Raw genomic sequence first — 21175 nt, 5'->3', positions numbered from 1 at the left:
TCCCCAGTTCCCAGTTAGGCAACTGGAATGGAGCAAAGTTCAGTGGCTGGACTGAGGTGATACAATTAGCAAGTAACTGAACCAATGCTCTTAACATTTGATTCGAAATCTACCCTATAATTTTTTTTTTTTTTAAATCTGATAGCTTTTGTTCCAGTTATCGACTTTTAGAGTCCCTTTTTATTATTCTGATTAACTAGTTAACTTCCCATAACAAGGAAGAGTACCAGATCCTATTGATGACTTACTGCCATCCCTATGGGGCAGAGTTTTTGTATTCGACCACATCATCGGCTACGTTGGGTCATGTGCCTATCCCTGATCCAGTCAGCTTTGACTAGATTGAAGGCATCTTGTGAAATCAGCACAACAGTAACTTATGAAAAACCCACCTAAAAGACAGACAAGTTAGAAACTCCTGCAAAGGATATGATGATTTTAGGAAGCACCCTGAGTCAACTCTCTTGAGACCATTACTTATTCATCTTTTCTCAATTCTTTATAGAAATATCTACTCTCCTAACATCTATTGTCCATCTCTTTAGTTTCTGTATTTTTAAATATTGACTACAATTTTACAGTTAGGTTGAACTTCCTATTATTTATTCTACTTGCCCATCAAAAAATGTAAAATTACTTTATTTAAATGTTTGAAATTTTAAATTGAATTACCACACTGCTGTCATTTAAATAATGATATGTTTTTCCTTGGTAGTTTTTCACAATTTTACCATAATTAATAAAAAATGTGTATTGAAAATGTCTAAGATATGCAACAATATTAACATAATTGTGTTTATCATTCCAGATCAAATAAACATTAAATATCCTTGAGAAACAAAAAAATGCATATAATGAATAGTAATAAGTTAGATAAAGACATAATGAGATATTTTATTAACTTGTATTTTTAAATTGCAAATATTGAAATTAGTCTTCTTTGAATGTAGAATGTAGTTTGGGGAGTTATGAGTTTAACAGATATGTGACATGGCATAGATGAGTATTTTTATTTCATCTCCATTATCTAAATGTTAACTTGTCCTGATCTCTTACTAGTTGTTGGATGTTTAAAATAATACATTTTACGTCAAGCTCAGTGGCTCATGCCGTCAATCCCAGCACATTGGGAGGCGGAATCAGGCATATCACTTGAGCTCAGGAGTTCAAGACCAGCCTGGGCAATATGGTGAAACCCTGTCTCTACCAAAACTGTGAAAAAATTAGACGAGCATGATGGCATGCACCCATAGTCTCATATTTTGGGGGGTGAGGTGGGAGGATTGCTGGAACCTGGGAGGTAAAAGAGACAGTGAGCTCTGTTTGAGCCACTGAACTCCTGCTTGGGTGACAAAGCAAGACTCTGCCTCTATTAAAATAAAATAAATTAATAAATGCATTTTAAATAACTTAAACATTTAAATTTTTTCCAAGAGTTATTTAATCATAGTGGAAGATACTTTAATCATATAGAAGTCAGGTCTTATTAATAGGTAACATTAATCAAAGCAAGAATTGTTAAAATCATTAAAAATTACCCTCTTAATTACCTGCTGATAATCTCTCAAAAATATATATTATGGGTATTATATACTCATATTTTGTCTCAGCACATTCATAGAGATTATTCTTTCTATATAGATTTTGTAATTAATCTAGGTTGATCTTTGATAATAAACCAATGGACTTTTAAGATATATCTAACCACTTCTCAAAGAGAACAACATCCAATTTACAAGAAATCTTCAGACTTGACTTATTTCATGAAAAAAAACTTTAATTTTTTATAATAATATAATTTCAGGAATAATTTTCATGGTTTACTAAGCTCTGAAGAGAAAGAAATATAAATAAATAACAAGACTGAAGATCCAAATCTTGCAAGTTAAAAGATTGGACCAACTAGATTTTTGGCACATTTTGTTATAGAGAACTGACAAAAATAGAAATCATTCCACACTGATTCAAAGGTGACAGATATCTTTGATGTTACCTTCTCATGTATGCATATATGTAACTTTATAATATAACTTTAAGTTATAATATAACTTTAGGCCTTCTGTGCCTAAATTAGATTATGCTTAAATGTATTAATTTTGATGCAGTGGAAATGTCAAAGTATCAGATTAAGAAAACACTCCTTTCATTTCCCATCAAAGTTGATGCTCAAACAATATCTAAACACTGGCTATATAATGTTCCACTGCCTTTTGAAGGGACAGTCTTCCATTGTCAATTCTCCGTATTCCTTATGTAGAATTTCTTCTGTGTGGCATTAGTCATATGAGAAGGGTCTATATAAATATATGTCTAAATATTATACATAAAGATATAGGTATACATATAAATATATAAAGTACATATAAACATACAGTTTTTAAGAAACAGTATTTACTGTATATTTGTGTATGTGGATTTTTAAAGAATATGATGAATATAAAATGAATTCTATCTTTAGGATTTGCCAAAATTTGCTCTGCCTCCTGTGCCTAAATTAGATTACACTTAAATAGATTAATTTTGATGGAGTGGAAATTTCGAAGTGTCAAATGAAGAAAACACTCCTTTCATTTCCCATCAAAGTTGACGCTCAAACAATATCAAAATACTGGCTATATAATGTTCCACCATCTGATGAAGGGGTAGTCTTCTGTTGTCAACTCTCTGGATTCTTCATGTAGAAGTTCTCCTGCTTGACATTAGTCACATGAGAAAGACCATACCTAGGGTCTTATAAGTGGCCTTATAATGAAGGATGGGCAGACAGAACTAGGGCTGAGATTCCCCCAAACAGAGGAAGTATTTTGACTTCCCTCCTATTTAAAAAAACATAAAGGTTTCCAGGATAGAGTATGTTACTCATAAAAAATTTACATTCAAACATTTTGTAAAACTCTACTAGACATTTATTTCAGAAGTAAAGGGGCAAAGCTCTTTCTAAAAATTAGCCAGCCACACGTATTAAAAGAGCATTTTGGAGGATAATTCAACAGAAGAACTTACATGTATGAAATCACATATGTAGCTGCCTCAGGGCAGCTCTGAAGCTATCTTTCTGAGAAGGATACTGTATTTTAAGAATACACTTTCAGAATGAGGTAACATCTGATTTAAAATCTAAATTTTCTCAAAAACAAAAGATTCTTTATATGACAGGCACAAGGATGGTTGGGTCTCATAGAATTTTTCCTAGCATCTCTCATCAATGGGATCTCTCAAAATTTGCCTGTCCTTAAAAATGATTAGAAAGCATGAAGAAAATGTTTGAGGTTGACAGAAATGTAGATATTTAAAATGATAGAATCTCTTGGACTGATAAAGATTTTAAAAAATAAATTTAGGTTTGAGATAAAAGTAATGATGCAATGTAAATTTTGACTCTATATTTGGAGGGCAATTTGTCTAAGTGCATAAAAATTCTATAAAATTCTTTTGAAATATCTCACTTGTACTCAATTAGTAATTTATTTTTAAAGTATGACAACTGACTGAAGATTTCTTTCAGGGTTATTATAACTTTTAATTTTACCTGTTACCTATTTTTTAACACTTCTGGCTCGGCACGGTGGCTCAGGCCTATAATCCCAGCACTTTGGCGGGTGGATCGCGAGGTTAGGAAATCGAGACCATCCTGGCTAACATTGTGAAACCCCACCTCTACTAAAAATACAAAAACTTAGCTGGGTGTGGTGGTGGGCACCTGTAGTCCCAGCTACTTGGGAAGCTGAGGCAGGAGTATGGCGTGAACCCAGGAGGCGGAGCTTGCAGTGAGCAGAGATCGCGCCACTGCACTCCAGCCTGGGCGACAGAGACTACATCTCAAAACAAACAAACAAAACAAACAAAAAAAACAACAACAACAAAAACTTCTGAAAAGTATGTAAAAGTCATATAATGGTCTATCATATCCTTATTTAATGTATTATTATATAGAACTATATTTACCAATATGAAAGTAAATTAAAAATATTTTAAGTAAAATGGCAATATACAGAACAATATATATTGAGTATTTTAAAAATCGATGACAATTTATACATATTTTTTCTGTATAGAATAGTCTGCAAGAACATATGAAAATGTGATAACAGCTAATACCTAGAAGTGGTCAACTTCAGAAGATTTTACTTTTTTCTTTTTGATTGTCTTCTATGTTCTTATTTTAAGCAAATATAACATATGTAATTAAAGTACCCACAACATTTGAACATAACACTCTAATTCATAGCCTGGTAATGTGACTTAAAATTAACATGTGCGTTGTTAAATTACACTGTTTCTGAGTAATTTCTTTATTATGGAAAAATGAACAAGCATTGGTATAATGTGGGAAAATATGTGCATTTATGTCACTTCTGAAAGCATGAGGTTTAGTTTATATTCCTTTAGGACCTCGTGGTTACCTCTTCTACTTTTCTGTTAATATTAAAATGTCATATTAAGCCTCTTCTTTTAATAAACTAATAATTACTTTGATGAGATTTCACTTAAATTCTCATGACGTATCTACTCTAGAGAAGAACTTAATTATCTGTGTTTCTCGTGGTTATGTTTGGGAAACCCATTGAACTTTTCTTCATATTTCATAACTGTTGAAATAACACAGGTCCCCCTACCTAAGACCTCTGTCCCCCATCACATAAACTAATAAAGCTGCTCTTCTCATTTGATAATTTAGGATTTTGACATATGTCTACAAAAAAAAAGTAACCAGTCTAGGAAAATCACTGTCTCACTATCTTTTTATTTTGTAGAGGACTTTCATCCATTTTAGAGATTTATTTGGTGATGCAGTTGAAATAAAAGGAGATGAAGTTCATTTACTCCATAGCTTTGATTCTGGAGAATACTAGGGAAGGAGATTCTTGACAAAATCATAAAGGGTGGGCCTCTAGTACTCCAAACTCCTTTGTTTTTACTATTCAGTCTTTTTATCTGTGATATACCTTCATGATTGCCTCCATCTCCATAAATCCCTTTCATTTACCTGTTATTCAGAAAGCTGTAAATAAATAATAGAAAAAAGTTTACTTTTTCCAGAGAGAGTTGTTACCTTTTATATTAGTTCATTTTCACACTGCTACAAAGAACTCCCTGAGTCTGGGTAATTTATAAACAAAAGAACTTTCATTGACTCACAGTTCCTCATGCATTGGACTGCCTCAGGAAACTTACAATCATGGCGAAAGGCAAAGGGGAAAGAAAGCACCTTCTTCACAAGGTGACAGGAGAGAGACCGCGCGGGGTAAACTACCGCTTTAAAAACCATCAGATCCTTGACCGGGCGCGGTGGCTCAAGCCTGTAATCCCAGCACTTTGGGAGGCCGAGACGGGCAGATCACGAGGTCAGGAGATCGAGACCATCCTGGCTAACACAGTGAAACCCCGTCTCTACTAAAAAATAAAAAAAATTAAAAATTAAAAAAAAAAAAAAAAAACCCTAGCCGGGCGCGGTGGTGGGCGCCTGTAGTCCCAGCTACTCGGGAGGCTGAGGCAGGAGAATGGTGTAAGCCATGGAGGCAGAGCTTGCAGTGAGCTGAGATCCGGCCACTGCACTCCAGCCTGGGCGACAGAGCGAGACTCCGTCTTAAGAAACAAAAAACAAACAAACAAACAAAAAACCATCAGATCTTGTGAGAACTCCCTCACCATCTACAGAACAGCAAGAGAGAAACCATTCCCATGATACAACCATCTCCCAGCAGGTCCCTCCCTCAACACATGGGGATTACAATTTGAGATAAGATTAGGGTGGGGACACAGAGCCGAACCATATCACCTTTGTAGAGCTGAAACTCACATACATGGATTTTTAAGTATCAATAAGCAGGTGGGAAAGATTTGAAAAGTAGAAAACATTAAGGCCTGTTTGGAAAATAGAAGGTTTGTGTCACATATGAATAGCTTTATGCAGGCTAAGTGTTAACAATGTTTATATGGTTTCTGAACAGGTGTCTTTAGTACAGCATCTGTAGTGCAGGCACATGTAAGTGTGGAGACCTTAGTGGCTGTTACAATCACTGAAGGCGCTGCTTCCATGTAATACCTAGCAGTGAGTTGTACTAAATACATTCCCAATGTAAAACTGTTGTACTCAAAATGCCAGTAAAACCCAGCTTGAGAAAAATTCCGTGAAGGGTTATAAGAACAAATGTGTATAAATACACATTTTGTCAGATGTGTATTTATCTCCTGATCCTGCTAGTTGAGTGGCATTGAAAAAATCGTTTAACTCTCTAAACAGTTTTATCTGATTTGTTAGATGCAAATAATGCATTTTTGTAAGCATTAAATAAAATACACAAATTGTTTAATTTAGCATGTGGCACATAATGAACATTCAATAGCTGTTATTTATCTCCTACAAAAAGTTATTTTCAAAATCTACCAACTTAAAATAATGAAAAGTAAAAAGCCAAACTGAATGGCTACAAAAAGGCTATTAAAATGTTGCCTATATTTAAGCAAAACAAACTGAGTATTTAACCTAATTTCTAAACTAATTTCTAACTAAACTTAGTTTAAGTTTAAATTTAAATTTAGTCCAGGCCATGCTCAGTGGCTGGCACCTGTAATCAAAGCATTTTGGAAGGCCAGGGCAAAGCAGACCACTTAAGCTCAGGAGTTCGAGACCAACCTGGGTAACATAGGGAGATCCCATCTCTACTTAAAAAATAAATAAATAAATATCCTGGCATGGTGGTAGACACCTGTAGTCTTAGCTATTCCAGAGGCTGACACAGAAGGATTGCTTGAGCCTGGAGATCAAGGCTGCAGTGAACTATGATCTTGCCACCACACTTCAGCCTGGGCTAGAATGAGACTCTGTCTCAAAACAGTAACAACAGCAAAATCTTGGTTCAGACTAAACTTAGTATGATATGAACTATTATTTAATATTCCCTTAACATTCCATGTTTCCCTTTGTGATCTCCCTTTTGTTCGGTATGCTATCCTCTACCTAGTCAGCTTGACAATCTGGTATTCTTTTATTAAAATGCTAAAGAAAGACCTTTTCAGGGATGCTTCTCTGATGACTGTATCAGTTACTTCTGATTGTTAGTATAATCACCCAACACACAGTGACTAAGCAATAATGCTATCATTAATATTACCCAAGACCCAGATGTTGAGCACTTTCCACCTCATCCTCACTGTGCTGGCCTTTATGTTCTGGCTTAGCATCATGCTCCTAAGATGGCTACAGCTGCCCCAGACCTGAAGCGCTCACAATCTAGAGCAATGCAGGAGAGCTTCTCTTTGCAAGCTTTTCTTTTCTTTCTCTTCTCTTTTCTCTTGTTTTCTTTTCTTTTCTTTTCTTTTTTTCTTTTTTCTTTTCTTTTCTTCTCTTTTCTTTTGAAAGGAAACCTTTTCCCAGGAGAATCCTAGATAACTCTTTATCTTAGTTGTCATTCATCAACACTGGCCACATGCCCATGCACTAGCTAGAAGAGAGACGGGGAAAGCAAGCATACAGCCTTCTCTATTTCCATAGTGGAAAGTGGTATTTTTCAAAATGGCAAAAACTGCTGCTGGGTAGGCAATTAACAATGCACTCTGCACATCTTCTCCTTATCTGAACTCCCAACTGCAGCTCTGTCCACAGAATGTGTTGCTCTATTTTCATTGCTCTTCCAGCAGCACTCCAGATGCACCTATATTAGCACCTACCTCACATTATTGTAAGTATTTCTATTTTTACCCACCCCTTTACTAAACCATCCTCAGCTTGTGGGAGGAGACCCCTGTTGTCTCCATGATTATATTCTTAGTGCCTACTTTGGTGCACAGTAAATGAGTATTAAATAAATGAGTAAGTTTAGAACCTTTTTAAATAGGGAACAAGGAATTTTGATTTAAAATATATTTTAAGATTAAAATAATAATGAGATAAAAAATATAGTCTTTGAAGGGCCTTTAACAGTTAAAACACAGCATAATAGATAGGAGATTTAACGTCATCCCTGAAAAAGCCAAAGTCTAACCATCTGCTTCATATCTCACTGAGTCTCGAGATGAGGAAAAAAAAAAATGTGAATTTTGGTACCACATGGGAGATTGGATAAGGATCATGCAGGATTTAGAAAATAGAGCCTGCAAGGAAGTGTCAATAATTTAGGCTTTTTCTTTTACATTTATGAGGGAGATGTCAAAATTTTCCCCTTCCTTAACGTGGTAGTATATGAAATAACTCTTGCTGATTCATTTGAATGGGTCTTTGAAAAAGGGCAGGTTAAAAGGAAATAGAGCATTTCTACTGAAATTTCAGAAAAGAATACACAATTGCAAAGCATTAATCCAATGATAATAAAAACTCCAGTCAACCATGTTGAATGTCTCAGCTTTATTCCACTGAATATATATCCTTTGTCTCTTGCTAAATAAAAGACAGGGTTTTTACTCTTATATCTGTGTGTGTTTGTGTGTGTGTGTGTGTGTTGTGTGTGTGTGTGTATTTTTTGGTGAAGAAGCAGTTCCAGATAGGTCTATGTTGAATGCTTTGTAATTTCCTATATCACTGTCTAAAAGAAACACAAGAAACCTACCAGTGTTTAAATGATTAAGGAAAAAAAAATCCCTACATTCTCCCTGAAAATTAAATGTCAAATTGGATTTGAAATGTTTGCAGAGGTACTTTTCATTTGTTCATTATGATAGAAATGATAAATGAGCGAAGCTTCTTCCTGGGGATAATGTACTTCTTCAAGTTTTCAATTTTGTCTCAGTTTTATATAAGATGTTTTTGTGAGTACAAATTGCCATCTGCAGCTCCAAAAACACTTGGTGCTTAATAAGGCATAGAATGATTACACATTTGGTAGCATCCAATAGAAAGCATAAAAATATACTATTATAATTTTTTGGTGAAGGACATTATCATGTTTTTGCATTTTTCCATCTCCCAAGAATAAAAACATGTATACACACTTGTACACAAAAATATATACTTCCCAATTCATACATTTCTCTGATACCAGCTACTTACAATTATTAATGATTTATAATGTTTTTCATAAAATTCAGTCACGTGCTTCTAGTCATTATTGCTGTGCCAGTGTATCAGAACTGACATTTGACATCAAGGAGAAGAAAAGCCAATTTATGTAAAAGTAGATCATGTTGAAACTAAAAGTGACAAAGGAGAAAAAGGCCTTTAATGTTACACTAGCTTGCAACATGTGTGTTTCTTACTCATTAGATCAGGCTTACACCTGTGATGTCTTGGCTGTGACATGAAACTGGGAAATTGTTTTAGTCTCTCTTTGCTATTGTAACAAATTACCACAAATTGAGGGACTCAAAGCAATACAAATTTCTACAGCGTGGCAGTCAGAAGCCTGAAGAGTGCTCAATGGGCTGAGTTCCTTTGGAGGCTCTAGGTGATAATCCTTTTCTGTATCTTTGCCAGCTTTTAGAGTTAGCCTACATTCCTTGATGCTTGGCCCCTTTCTCAGATTACAGCTTCTTCTTTCCCGGCACATGTACTGCTCTGCTCTCTGATCTCCCCCGACAAGCACCCTTGTGACGATATTGGGCCCACTAGGATCATCTAGGATTATCCCCTACCTCAGGATCCTTCACTTAATCACATCTGTAAAGTCCGTTTTACCATGTAAGGTAACATATTCACAGATTCCAGGAATTAGGATGTGATCTTTTTGGGGCTGCCATTATTCAGCCTACCATAGGGCTGTTACTCAATTTTAGTCAATTTCAAATTGTATTCTTATTTGGCTTGTCTCTCAATCCATCTTAGTTTCAAGGATGAATTAGCTCTAGCTAGCATTGTACACCAATCTTAAAACATGCAAATTTGTGTACATATTGTGTGGGTGTGTGTGCACATATCTCTATAGAGTAAGTTTCTAATAATTCTGTCTCAGCACGACAACAAAAATTATTGATTAAAAATCATGTTATACTATTGAAATATAAATACTTTTCATTCCTCAATGCCCTTCGAATTCAAGACTCTGCTGATTTTTCAGGATGGGTTTATCATAGATGAGTGATACCATGAATTGTAATCTTAGAGTGTCTAACAGGGTTTATTTTTCAATAAGCCAGCCGTTTTGTAAAGAATATCTATTTTCTTTGCAAAAGGAAACTGTACCAGTCCAAGCATTTTTGGTCTTCTTCCCCAACGCCAAGCCCCTAAAATGTACATAATCCAAATATATTTTTCTATTTCTATTAATTATAGATTTAAGATAGTGAGTACATTTTATCTTGTACTTACAGATGTTTTATTCCTAAAGGAATTATCTTTTGCAAAAAAACTATAACATATTTGGCTAACTTACCATTGTATGCCAGCTATTGTAAAACTCTGATTTTCTGCAGTCTTTAGGAGACTCTGGAGGGTAACACTGAATCTCAAGCTTGCTTTTCAGTTTTCATGGTTGTTTTAATTTTATATAGTGTAATCTTTACTATTCAGGTATTTCATTTTAACCATGGGAGAACTTAATTTTATTTTGGCGATTAACTAAAAAAACTATTTATCATCCTGAAAATAAAACACAGAATACTAGTATTGCTTTGGTTTTTCTTTTAGCTCCTCTTTTTGCAAAAATAATGTATAATTATTGGCAGAAAATTTGATGTTTTTCATTGAAGTCTTCTTTAATTATATTTTTGACATATAATAATTGTACATATTCGGACAGATAATGATGTTTCCATAGATATATTGTACGGTGATAAGATCAGGGTAATTAGCATATCTATCATCTCAAACATTGATCATTTATTGGTGTTGGGAACGTCCAATATCCTCCTTCTCACTATTTGAAACTATAATATATTATTGTTAATCATAGTAATTCTACAATGATACTACACTGTATCTACAGTGATTCTAGTGTTCACTAGAAATTTATTTCTCCTATCTAGATGCAATTTTGTATCCTGTAACAAATTTCTTCCTATCCCCCCTGTCCCACTATCCTTCCCAACCCCTAGTATCCTCTGTTCCACTTTTTACTTCTATAAGATAAACTTCTGTAGCTTCCACATATGAATGAGAACATGTCATGTTTAAGATGTGTAACTTTCTTTTCCTGGCTTGTCTCACATAATATAGTGTCCTGTAGCCCTGAAGTCTTATGTTACTGTAAACATGAAGTCTTAGAACAGAACCCCCTGCCCTCTAGAAGTTCATCACACAGTAGGTACAATATATGCGGCAAAGTACAATGGAAGTTTTTTGGTGTTTTGAGTAGAGTGTTGTGGATCCAGTGACAGAAAAAGAAAACGTTCACTGGGAAAGTTTGTGTTTTTTTGTTGTTGTTGTTGAGATGGAATCTCACTCTGTTGCCCAGGCTGGAGTACGGTGGCACGATTTCAGCTCACTGCAACCTCTGCCTCCCGGGTTCAAGCGATCATCCTCCCTCAGCCTCCTGAGTAACTGGGATTACAGGTGCACACCACCATGCCTGGCTAATTTTTGAATTTTTAGTAGAGATGGGGTTTCACCATGTTGATCAGGATGGTCTCGAACTCCTGACCTCGTGATCTGCCCACCTTGGCCTCCCAAAGTGTTGGGATTACAGGCATGAGCCACCACACCCGGCCAGAAAGTTTTTATTAAAGTATCTAAAATGCCATTAGACTTTAGTGAATCATTGATTAGAAATGTGTTAGATAGGAAAGTGCATCCCAAACAAAGGATTATAACAGTCAAGATATAGAAATGTTGGCCAGGTGCAGTGGCTCACACCTGTAGCCCCAGCACTTTGGGAGGTGGAGGTGGGTGGATCACGAGGTCAGGAGATGGAGACCATCCTAACTAACATGGTAAAACCCAGTCTCTACTAAAAATATAAAAATTAGCTAGGCATGGTGATGTGCACCTGTAGTTCCAGCTACTCAGGGGGCTGAGGCAGGAGAGTGGCATGAACCAGGAGGCAGAGCTTGTAGTGAGCCGAGATGGTGCCACTGCCCTCCAGCCTGGGCAACAGAGCGAGACTTCATCTAAAAAATATATATATATATGTGTGTGTGTTATATTTAGGGAAAGTGAATAGAATAATAATGAGAGTTAAAAGTGTATGTTGAATTGGTAAAATGACAGTAGAAGAAAGTATTTAGAAAGAAGACCTCTAACCATATTATGAAAAACAATTTAAATGGAATTCTGAACAACTTATGTTTTATCTACATATGTACATTTTTCTGAGGCAGGTGAATGTAAAGGAAAGGGATTAAGGTACTTGATATTTGATAACTAACATTGTTCTTGTTACATTACATGAACTTTATCAAAATTTGGAGCTGCATTTGTAATATCTTCTGTAGGCCTCTACAAGAATTCTGTTCTCATGGTAATGAATTCATTGTCTGCTATATGAGACAAAAGAAAATATAACCATATTTCTCTTTTAGCAGTTACGAGTGTTGTGGTGTGAATCATCCTATGTCATGAAACATTCTATGTTTAAATTAGCAATGAGATGTAGAGACAATAAATAAGTATTTGATGTTAACTAAACTCTGAAAACATAAGTCACAGCATTTCCCTAATACTTAGCTGTTCAGACGATTGTATCTATCTTACCTATTCTTTGAAAGTATTTTTAAACCTTATTATCTGAGTCCCCGGGGATATTGCTGTTTAATGCATGCTATCCCTCCTTTATGTTTAATTTGTAATTAGCTACCAGAATGAATCATTTATATTTCCTTAAAGTTTTTCTATAGTGGCCTTTTATACATTCATTAGGCAATTATTAAGGTAATATTAGTATATACAACATTAATATAACAAGTGAACTTTTAGGAAAGATGGTATATGATTTTTGTAAATTAATCATGGTAAAATATTCAAGGAGCTAGGGGTTACATAGTTGTGGAGTAGACCCCTACTGATGTTAGTTTTAGTATTTGACTTCGTTTCTGTTTTCTGAAAAGATCCAAATTAACAGTTCATCTTGATTTTAAAATGAGAAAATATAAATTAGCTAGTCTGTGACAACTCATGTATATACTTTTTTTCAGCTATGACTATATCCAACTTTCAAAAATATTTATTATAAATTTCTATTAAAATACATAATTAGATGTTTTCATATAAGTATAGAAGGATAATTATACTAAGCTTTTCTCATGCCAGGGTGAATCCAAACTGTGTAAACTGTGTAGGTTATGCTTGTCCTAATCTTTTCATGTCTTTTGATTGCAAGAATCTATTATTATAAAGAGATATACATGGTACTAGCTTTGATCTTCTTCCTTAGGGATGTAAGTGAAACCGTCTTCACATTTTCATAAGCTCCTTGTTTTAATTACAGTGTAAAACATTATGTTTCATATAATAGGAAGACATTTAAAATAAGATTAGTCTGACTATCTCAGAAGTGTGGGATGAAGCATTAAATAAGATAAATGAAAAACACATATATACAATATGTTTAGGTTCTGATTCAAGGAACTCAATAGGGTGGATATATGTTTAGGTAATCATTTTGAAATACTAAAAAAATTTTCGTTTGAATCCTATATCTAATGCTTTTAAAAACTGACTTTGAAAAGGAATATCTGGTTGAAAAATAAATAGGTGGGTTATATAGCAGGCTATTCTTAACTGCAATTTCCTAGAGGTGTAATATAAAACTGTCCCCAAAACTGTAACAATGTAAATTGTCCTTAAAGGTTGAAACTTGCCTTAGCAAGCTGATAACATAGGATCATTAGGTAAATCTCATTAAGTCTATCTTATTCCTGAAAAAAAAAAAAAGTCATTTTTGAAGCATGATGGATTTGTGTATATCTCTATATACATATGAGTATTGAGAATAGGTGGTGTATTAGTCAGGGTTCTCTAAAGGGACAGAACTAGTAGGATAGATGTATATATGAAAGGGAGTTTATTAGGAGAATTGATTTACACGATCACAAGGTGAAGTCGCTTGTGATCTGGCCATCTGGAAGCTGAGCGGCCAGGAAGCCATTCTGAGTCCCCAAACCTCAAAAGTAGGGAAGCTGATAGTGTAGTCTTTGGTCTGTGGCTGAAGGTCTGAGAGCCCCTGGCAAATAACTGGTGTAAGTCCAAAAGCCCAAAAACTGCAGAACTTGGAGTCTGATGTTTGAGAGCAGAAAGCATATAGCACAGGAGAAAGGTGGAGGCCAGAAGATTCAGCCAGTCTAGTCCTTCCACCTTCTTCTGCCTGCTTTTATTCTAGCCACGCTGGCAGCAGAATAGATCGTGCCCACCTAGACTGAGGGTGGGTCTGCCTCTCCCTGTCCACTGACTCAAATGTTAATCTCCTTTGGCAACACCCCCCCAGACACACCCAGGAACAATACTTTGCATCCTTCAATACAATCAAGTTGACAGTATTAACCATCACAATTGGTTTGTATATTTTCCCAAGGGATTTTCTTCTGAGATTTTCCCTAAGAATTATTCTATATCTATGCCTCCATATAGGAGAATATTTGGATATTAAGACAAAGTAAAATGAATAAAACATCCAACTGTCAACTATATACTTGTTAACCTTAGCTGGATCCTCATTGCTAGTAGAAAGTTATTCTTTCTCAAATTCTTAGTTGATTCCTTTCCTAACTCTATCGCAATTATTCTAAACCTTTACCACCCTTTACTGTTCTACTGTGTCCACAGTTGGTTACTTCCGGTGGGTTTGTGGTCTTGCTGACTTCAAGAATGAAGCCACAGACCTTAGCAGTGAGTGTTACAGCTCTTAAAGATGGCACAGACCCAAAGAATGAGCAGTAGCAAGGTTTATTGTTAAGAGTGAAAGCACAAAGCTTCCACAGCGTAGAAAGCGACCCAAGCGGGTTGCCGCTGCTGGCTGGAGTGGCCAGCTTTTATTCCTTTATTTGTCCCCTCCCACGTTCCGTTTTTGTCCTATCAGAGCGCCTTTTTTTCAATCCTCCCTCTAAGTGGCTACTTTTAGGACCCTACTGATTGGTGCATTTTACAGAGTGCCGATTGGTGCATTTTACAGTCCTCTTGCTAGCTACAGAGCACTGATTGGTGCATTTTTACAGAGTGCTGATTGGTGTATTTTACAATCCTCTTGCTAGCTACACAGTGCTGATTGGTCAATTTTATAGTCCTAGCTACTGAGTGCTGATTGGTGCGTTTAAAATCCTCTTCTAAGACAGAAAAGTCCTCCAAGTCCTCACTCGACCCAGGAAGTCCCACTGGCTTCACCTCTTACTACCTTCTTCAGATTTCTAAAACTAATCCTGCTTCTCAGTTCTTTGAGAAAACACAACCGACTATGACTATGTTAACTTTCTTCCCTACCAGCAAAAAAATCGATCTATTTCATTTTTCCATCCTTTTTCCTCAGGGCAAGTGTTTCTACTATTGTTTCAGTTCTTATTCCACCTCTACAAGTTTTTCTCCGGCACATAGCTCTACTTTCACCTTCTTCTTAGGCCTCCAGTCTCTCTTCTCTACTGATATCTTTCCCTCAGCCTATGCGTCTACTCTAAATTTTTAGAACTCTCTGTGCTTGAACTTTGTCATGAGTGATTCAGTTATCAGAATTTCACATAACTTTAGTAAATCTCCTTTCCCCATGCATCCTCCTCCTGTATCTGTGGCTGGACCTTGTTTCCTCTGTCTCCCTGCCTGACCTACCCTTACCTCTTTGCCTCTTTCTTTTGACTGCCTATTCATCCCCCACCCTCCTCTCACTTTAATTTAGTCTACAGCTATTTCTTTTCCTATTCCTATAGTTTTTCACTAACTTCTTTTAGCCCCAGTTCTCTTTTGTTTCCATTTTTACCCAGTCTGCTGAATTATAGACTTAAATATTTCACTATTAGATATTTCTTCTTGGATGTCTCCAAAACATCCCATAATCCGTATATTTTTTAAATGGTTGAAAAGTTATAGATTTGGGTTCAAATATCTGAATTTAAGATCCTGGCATTTATTCGATGGTTAATATAATATTTGACTTCAGTTTCCTGTTTAAATACAGTCTTGAAATTCCATTCAACCAATGTGTTTTTCCACAGTACCATCTCCTCTCACCTGGATCATTGCAATAAAATTCCAGTTGATCTCCCTGCTTCCACCTTCACTTCACTGCAGTATATCTTCTCAACATAGTAGACAAAATTATTCTTTAAAAAAATAAGCCAGATCCTGATGAGAGAGGAGGAAGAAAGAAACCACTGAGTCAGGCAGTTAGGGCAGGTCCTCAGTAGAACTCCTTCAAACCAAAAACAGCCTGAAAATCAAACTGCAGGCCCCAGATAAGAAAAAGCCCACATCCCTATATGGAAACATCCACTCTGTGAGCCCGGATGAAGAAATTTCACTATTTTGGGGGCACATTTCTCTCCCCTTGGTGCCTTTGTCCCATTTTGTACTCTTCCTCCCGATTATCTCTTACCTTTCATCTGTTTTACATATATCTATCTTTCTGTGATTGGCCACAGACAAATTCTTCATTTGCAAAAAGTGAAATGTCACTAAAGCTATCAATTGGTTGTGGGCCAAGCCTTCACTTCTGCCTCCAATTGGTTCTTTACACTATCCTGTCTCTTCCTGTGTGTTGCATTTTCAAAAACGGCTCATAGACCAGTCAACCCACTCTTCCTCATTCTCAGCCCATAAAAACCCCAAACCTAGCCCCACAGCAGGCAACCCTCTTTTGGGCCCCCTCTTGCTGCTGACATCTTTTCTGTCACTTAATAAATCTCTGCCTTAACCCTCTCCAGTCTGCATGCCTTATTATTGGTTGTGGCACAAGAACCCAGAACTCTCTGAATGGCGGAAGCAAAGAGCTATAACGCTCCCGCCCACTGAGCTGCTGACTGCAGGAGTCAATGAGCTGTAACCCTCCCTGTCACTTGCAGAACTACGGGAATGGAAAAGTTGTTAACACTGTTACACTTCTCAGAATCTTTTAATGGTCCTCCATCCTGTTTTTTCTTTGTTTGTTTGCTTTTAGTAAAAAAAAAAAAAAAAAAAAAAAAAAATTACCTTATCTCTGGAATCCCATACTCCCCTTACCACGTCTTTTCCTAATTTATCTTTTTCTGCAGGCACATCGACCTCTTTTGTGTTCCTTAAATTTGCTGAGCACCCTCCTGCCTCAAATCCTTAGCCCTTGACCTTTAATTCAAGTGGGTGTCACTCTCACCTTACTTCAGCCTTTATTCAAATGTCATATTCTCTGTGACATATACTCTGACCACCTATTTGAAATGTACCTGCCTCCAAACTCTGTCAGTCCCCCATCTGTTCTACTTTTCTCAATAAGGTTTGTCTTTTAATATGCTATACACTTAGCTCATTTGTTTCGTTTTTGTTTCTCTCCTCCCTTTATAATGTAAGATCCATGATCACAGGCATTCTGCTCTATTTTTATTTATTTATTTTCATTATGGTATCCCTAGTGCCTAGAACACAGTAGAAGTTCAATAATATGTGTGGCATAAATAAATGAATGAACAAATTGAGATGGGGTGGTGCTTTTTGCACTACATAGCACTATAAAACATTCACTATTTATTCTTCTGTTATTTCTACTATTATTCCACTCCCCACCATAAGCAGGTTCACAGACATATGTACACACGAAACCAGTCTTTTTTTTTTTTTTTCTATCTACATATCATAACTTGATCTTATGACGCCATCCATTGTTTAAGTTTATATACTTGAAGACATATTGGGGCCTTTCAAATATTTAGTCACCAATTCTTAACTCATATGTCACATCACTTGGATCAGAGTGTTTATGATTAGAATTCATTAGAATTCATTTAATTCCCCAATACCTTAGTCCAATCATCTTGAACTCTTCTCTAGAGAATTGTAAGAGTCTCCTAGGGGATGGCTTTGTAGCATGTTTTATTATTAATTACCTTTTCTTAGGTATTTTCCATGGCTTCAAATTACAGACAGAATACTTCTAATGGCAATCAAGGTCCTTCATAACTGATCTTGACCTATGTTTTTAAGATGCTCTATTCCAACACCATAAATCATTTTTATAGTCTTCTTTACTTCTTTATATTTTCAGCAAGCACTTATCAATTATTCACTGAGTAACACACTATGGAATGACATTTCCCCCTCTCCACATAACAATTTTTTATGGTTTAGGAGGAATGAGGTAAAATCTAGCATTTCAAGATCATAGATCAAAGACAAAGTAGCTATAGATAAAATTAACATCCATTCTGACTTTTCTGGGATAAACTTGGTTTATACCTGTTGTCCCAGTGTAATTACTAATAAACTTGCTTTCAGTCTCAGAACTCTCTCAGCTTGGTGATAAATTATATGGTCTCCTTATCTTTAAGTAAAATAATTTGAATTTTATTCCATGCTCTTTCTCTACATTAACTTCAAAAATTATGTGACAGCCTAAAGCAAAATGTAAGCACTCCTCCTCTAGCATTCACGCATACTTATAAATATCACACACCACTGTTTGGTGGGGAAAACCCAGGTCTTATAACCTGAATGACATTTCCATTTCAGTAGAAAATGTGTTTTATCTCAAATGCACCGCAATAGATATTACCTTAGCAACTGTTTAAACTTTATCTGGAATGTCCTGTATTCCACTTATCCAAAGCCCACCCATCTTGAGAGGAATGCAGGCATCCCAAAACTATATATATTTTTTAATTTGTCTCAACCTGTCTCTTCCTGTGGCCTCTTCTTTTACCATTTTTTGGGGAATGAGATCTGTAGACACAACTAGTCTATTTGATCCTTTAAGACAAAGACTGGCTTCTACATCTTTGATTCTACAGCACCAAGTCTGGGGCCAAATACAAAGTATGCTTAAGCAACTTAATGTAAAAAATCATTATGATAGTGATGGTGATGAGCATGTTGTTGGTGGTTAACTTAATGAAAATATAATAGGATAAAATAGCTATAGCTTGAGTATGGAAAAGGCTACACTTATACCCCACATCTGTAGATTTTAAAGATATATGTGTTTGTAACGCGTATTTACTGAAATTTATGCTGCTGGTATCAGGAGGAGGGAAGTTGAGGGAGAGAAAGGAAATATGTACCATATTAAATCAAATCTAGGATACCACTGAGAGTAATATGTAGTATTATTTTCCATATTGCTCAGGCAAAATTGTCAATTAAGTTATGGCCTAATGCTTTCATATCACTTAAAATTTTTATTTGATATTTATTGAAAGAGCTCACTGAGAGCTATTTAATGTTGTTTTTTTTTATCTTAAGTTATTTTTATGTACACATAACAAAATTACCAGTGAAATATAATGGCTAAGATATTCCCAACACTTCTTCACATTCAGAGACCGTGATTGTAAGAAACATTCCTATTTCAGGCATACTAAGATGTAGAGAAGAATTAGTTTTTAAAGGGACTCACATGGTATAAGTAAATATGTTGTGAAAAAACAAACATCTGACAAGTTTGAGAGGACTTAAGGGAAGGCTGCAGATACCAAATATCCTGAAACAAAGGAAGGAAAACAGCAGACATTTTAGTCACAACCAACTGTAGAACATCTGAGTTAGAAAAAAAAAAACCTTATGGAAGTTTACTATCACTTCTGCCATCTAGTAGCAGAAGTTGTCACCTTGGAAGTCATGGCAAAAAAAAAAAAAAAAAAAGAAAAAAAAAGAAAATACTGTGATATTGGGTATCCAACTCATGTAGAGACACAAAGTCCCAGTATCAGGATGGATAGTTAAGAACTGAATCTCAGAAATGGATTTTTAACTATAATATTAATATTTAACTCAACTGATTTTTTCTTTCTCTCGGAGCTGAGAAACTAAAATTTCTATGCTCAAGAGCCTGTGCTTTGATTCAACATCTTATATAAAACTTACTTGCTGAAATATCTATATTCTGTCTTTGATCCGATAAAGCCCCGAGTCATAAACACAAACAGAATTTTTGACTATTTCCAGAACAGATTGTGTGAACCTATAACAAAGTCAAGTGTATTAAAATTGTGTGTTTGAGCTGAGTAGTTAAAATTAAGAAAAATAATTGGTTTGTCTTTGTTGCTGAACAGAAAATGTGGATCATATTCATGTACTTTTTATGTATTGCTTTCTCACATTTCATCTTTGTACTGCTCCTTCTGCCCATGTTCAGATCATTCATATTTTATTTCGAAACATTTTCATTTTCAGATCAGCAGTTGTGTGATCCTGGTGAATTTCTTTGCCACGATCATGTGACTTGTGTCTCCCAGAGCTGGCTGTGTGATGGGGACCCTGACTGCCCTGATGATTCAGACGAGTCTTTAGATACCTGTGAGTAGAAAGGTTCTCATGCCATTCAGATTTATCTTACATGTCAAACTAAATGTCAGTTGTTTTCACAGATGACTGCTGTTCTAGATTGTTCTTTTTTTTTTTTTTTTCCCAAATAGCCTAAGAAATTTGGAAACTTTTGTTTGTGTTTTTAAAAATATGAGTATGTGAAAGAGAGCCTAAAATGCAGTTTTGGAGTGTGAATTAACTTATGAAAGGAAGAAAATGTGAGGTTAATTATTTCAATGTGATTGTGTTAACACTAGAAAAAAATGACTTGAGAAAAAAATTATCTAAAATATAGAACTAAAAGGGAAAAGACCTTCCCCAATAAATTATCTCACACCTTTTGAGACAGAAGGAATATTGAAGAAATCAAGCTTTAGTTCCTATGTTATTTCTATTAATATTTTAAGGCACTACACATATAATTGAACATATTTTCCTTTGAGACTGAAAGATAGAAACTTTATCCATTCATAGAGTTAGGATATTTGTCTTTATAATATCACATTCAGAAACCCTTAGTATATATGAATCCTAATCATAGTTGTACTACTATAACTTGAAATCCACCGAAGGCTTTTTCCATACTACAAATACCACTATAACAAACTTATAAATAATAATATGACCATAGCTACATATGGCCCACTTTTTTAAATACCCACTTATCATAAGGGGTATGAACAGTCCCCTGAATATTGGTTGTGATATTTCTAGAACTTCTCATATCAACCTGTGCTCCTCAGGCAACCGGGTATGCTGACATGTCAATATCATCCCCAGAGTAACCACATAGTTGTATGAAATTAATGTGAAAAAAAAAATACATCATCTTCATTGCTTGATAATGTTGAAATAACAATTATTGGTTCCATTTTCCATTTTCATTTATCCGTTTTCAAGTCT

General features: G+C 35.5%; 1 protein-coding gene across 1 annotated transcript in view; it reads left to right on the top strand.

Moving 5' to 3' along the window:
• Positions 1–21175, top strand: part of LRP1B (LDL receptor related protein 1B) — a 1950491-nt gene that overhangs the window by 309474 nt on the left and 1619842 nt on the right. Inside the window, exon 2 of the mRNA XM_031651763.1 lies at positions 20141–20263. Coding sequence (XP_031507623.1) covers positions 20141–20263 — 123 coding nt within the window. The remainder of the gene's footprint in view (positions 1–20140; positions 20264–21175) is intronic.

Source organism: Papio anubis, chromosome 10, assembly GCF_008728515.1.
Source record: "Papio anubis isolate 15944 chromosome 10, Panubis1.0, whole genome shotgun sequence".
NCBI classification, from domain to species: Eukaryota; Metazoa; Chordata; class Mammalia; order Primates; family Cercopithecidae; genus Papio; species Papio anubis.
The sequence above is the reverse complement of the archived record's forward strand: the minus strand, read 5'-3'. Positions and strand labels throughout refer to the sequence as shown.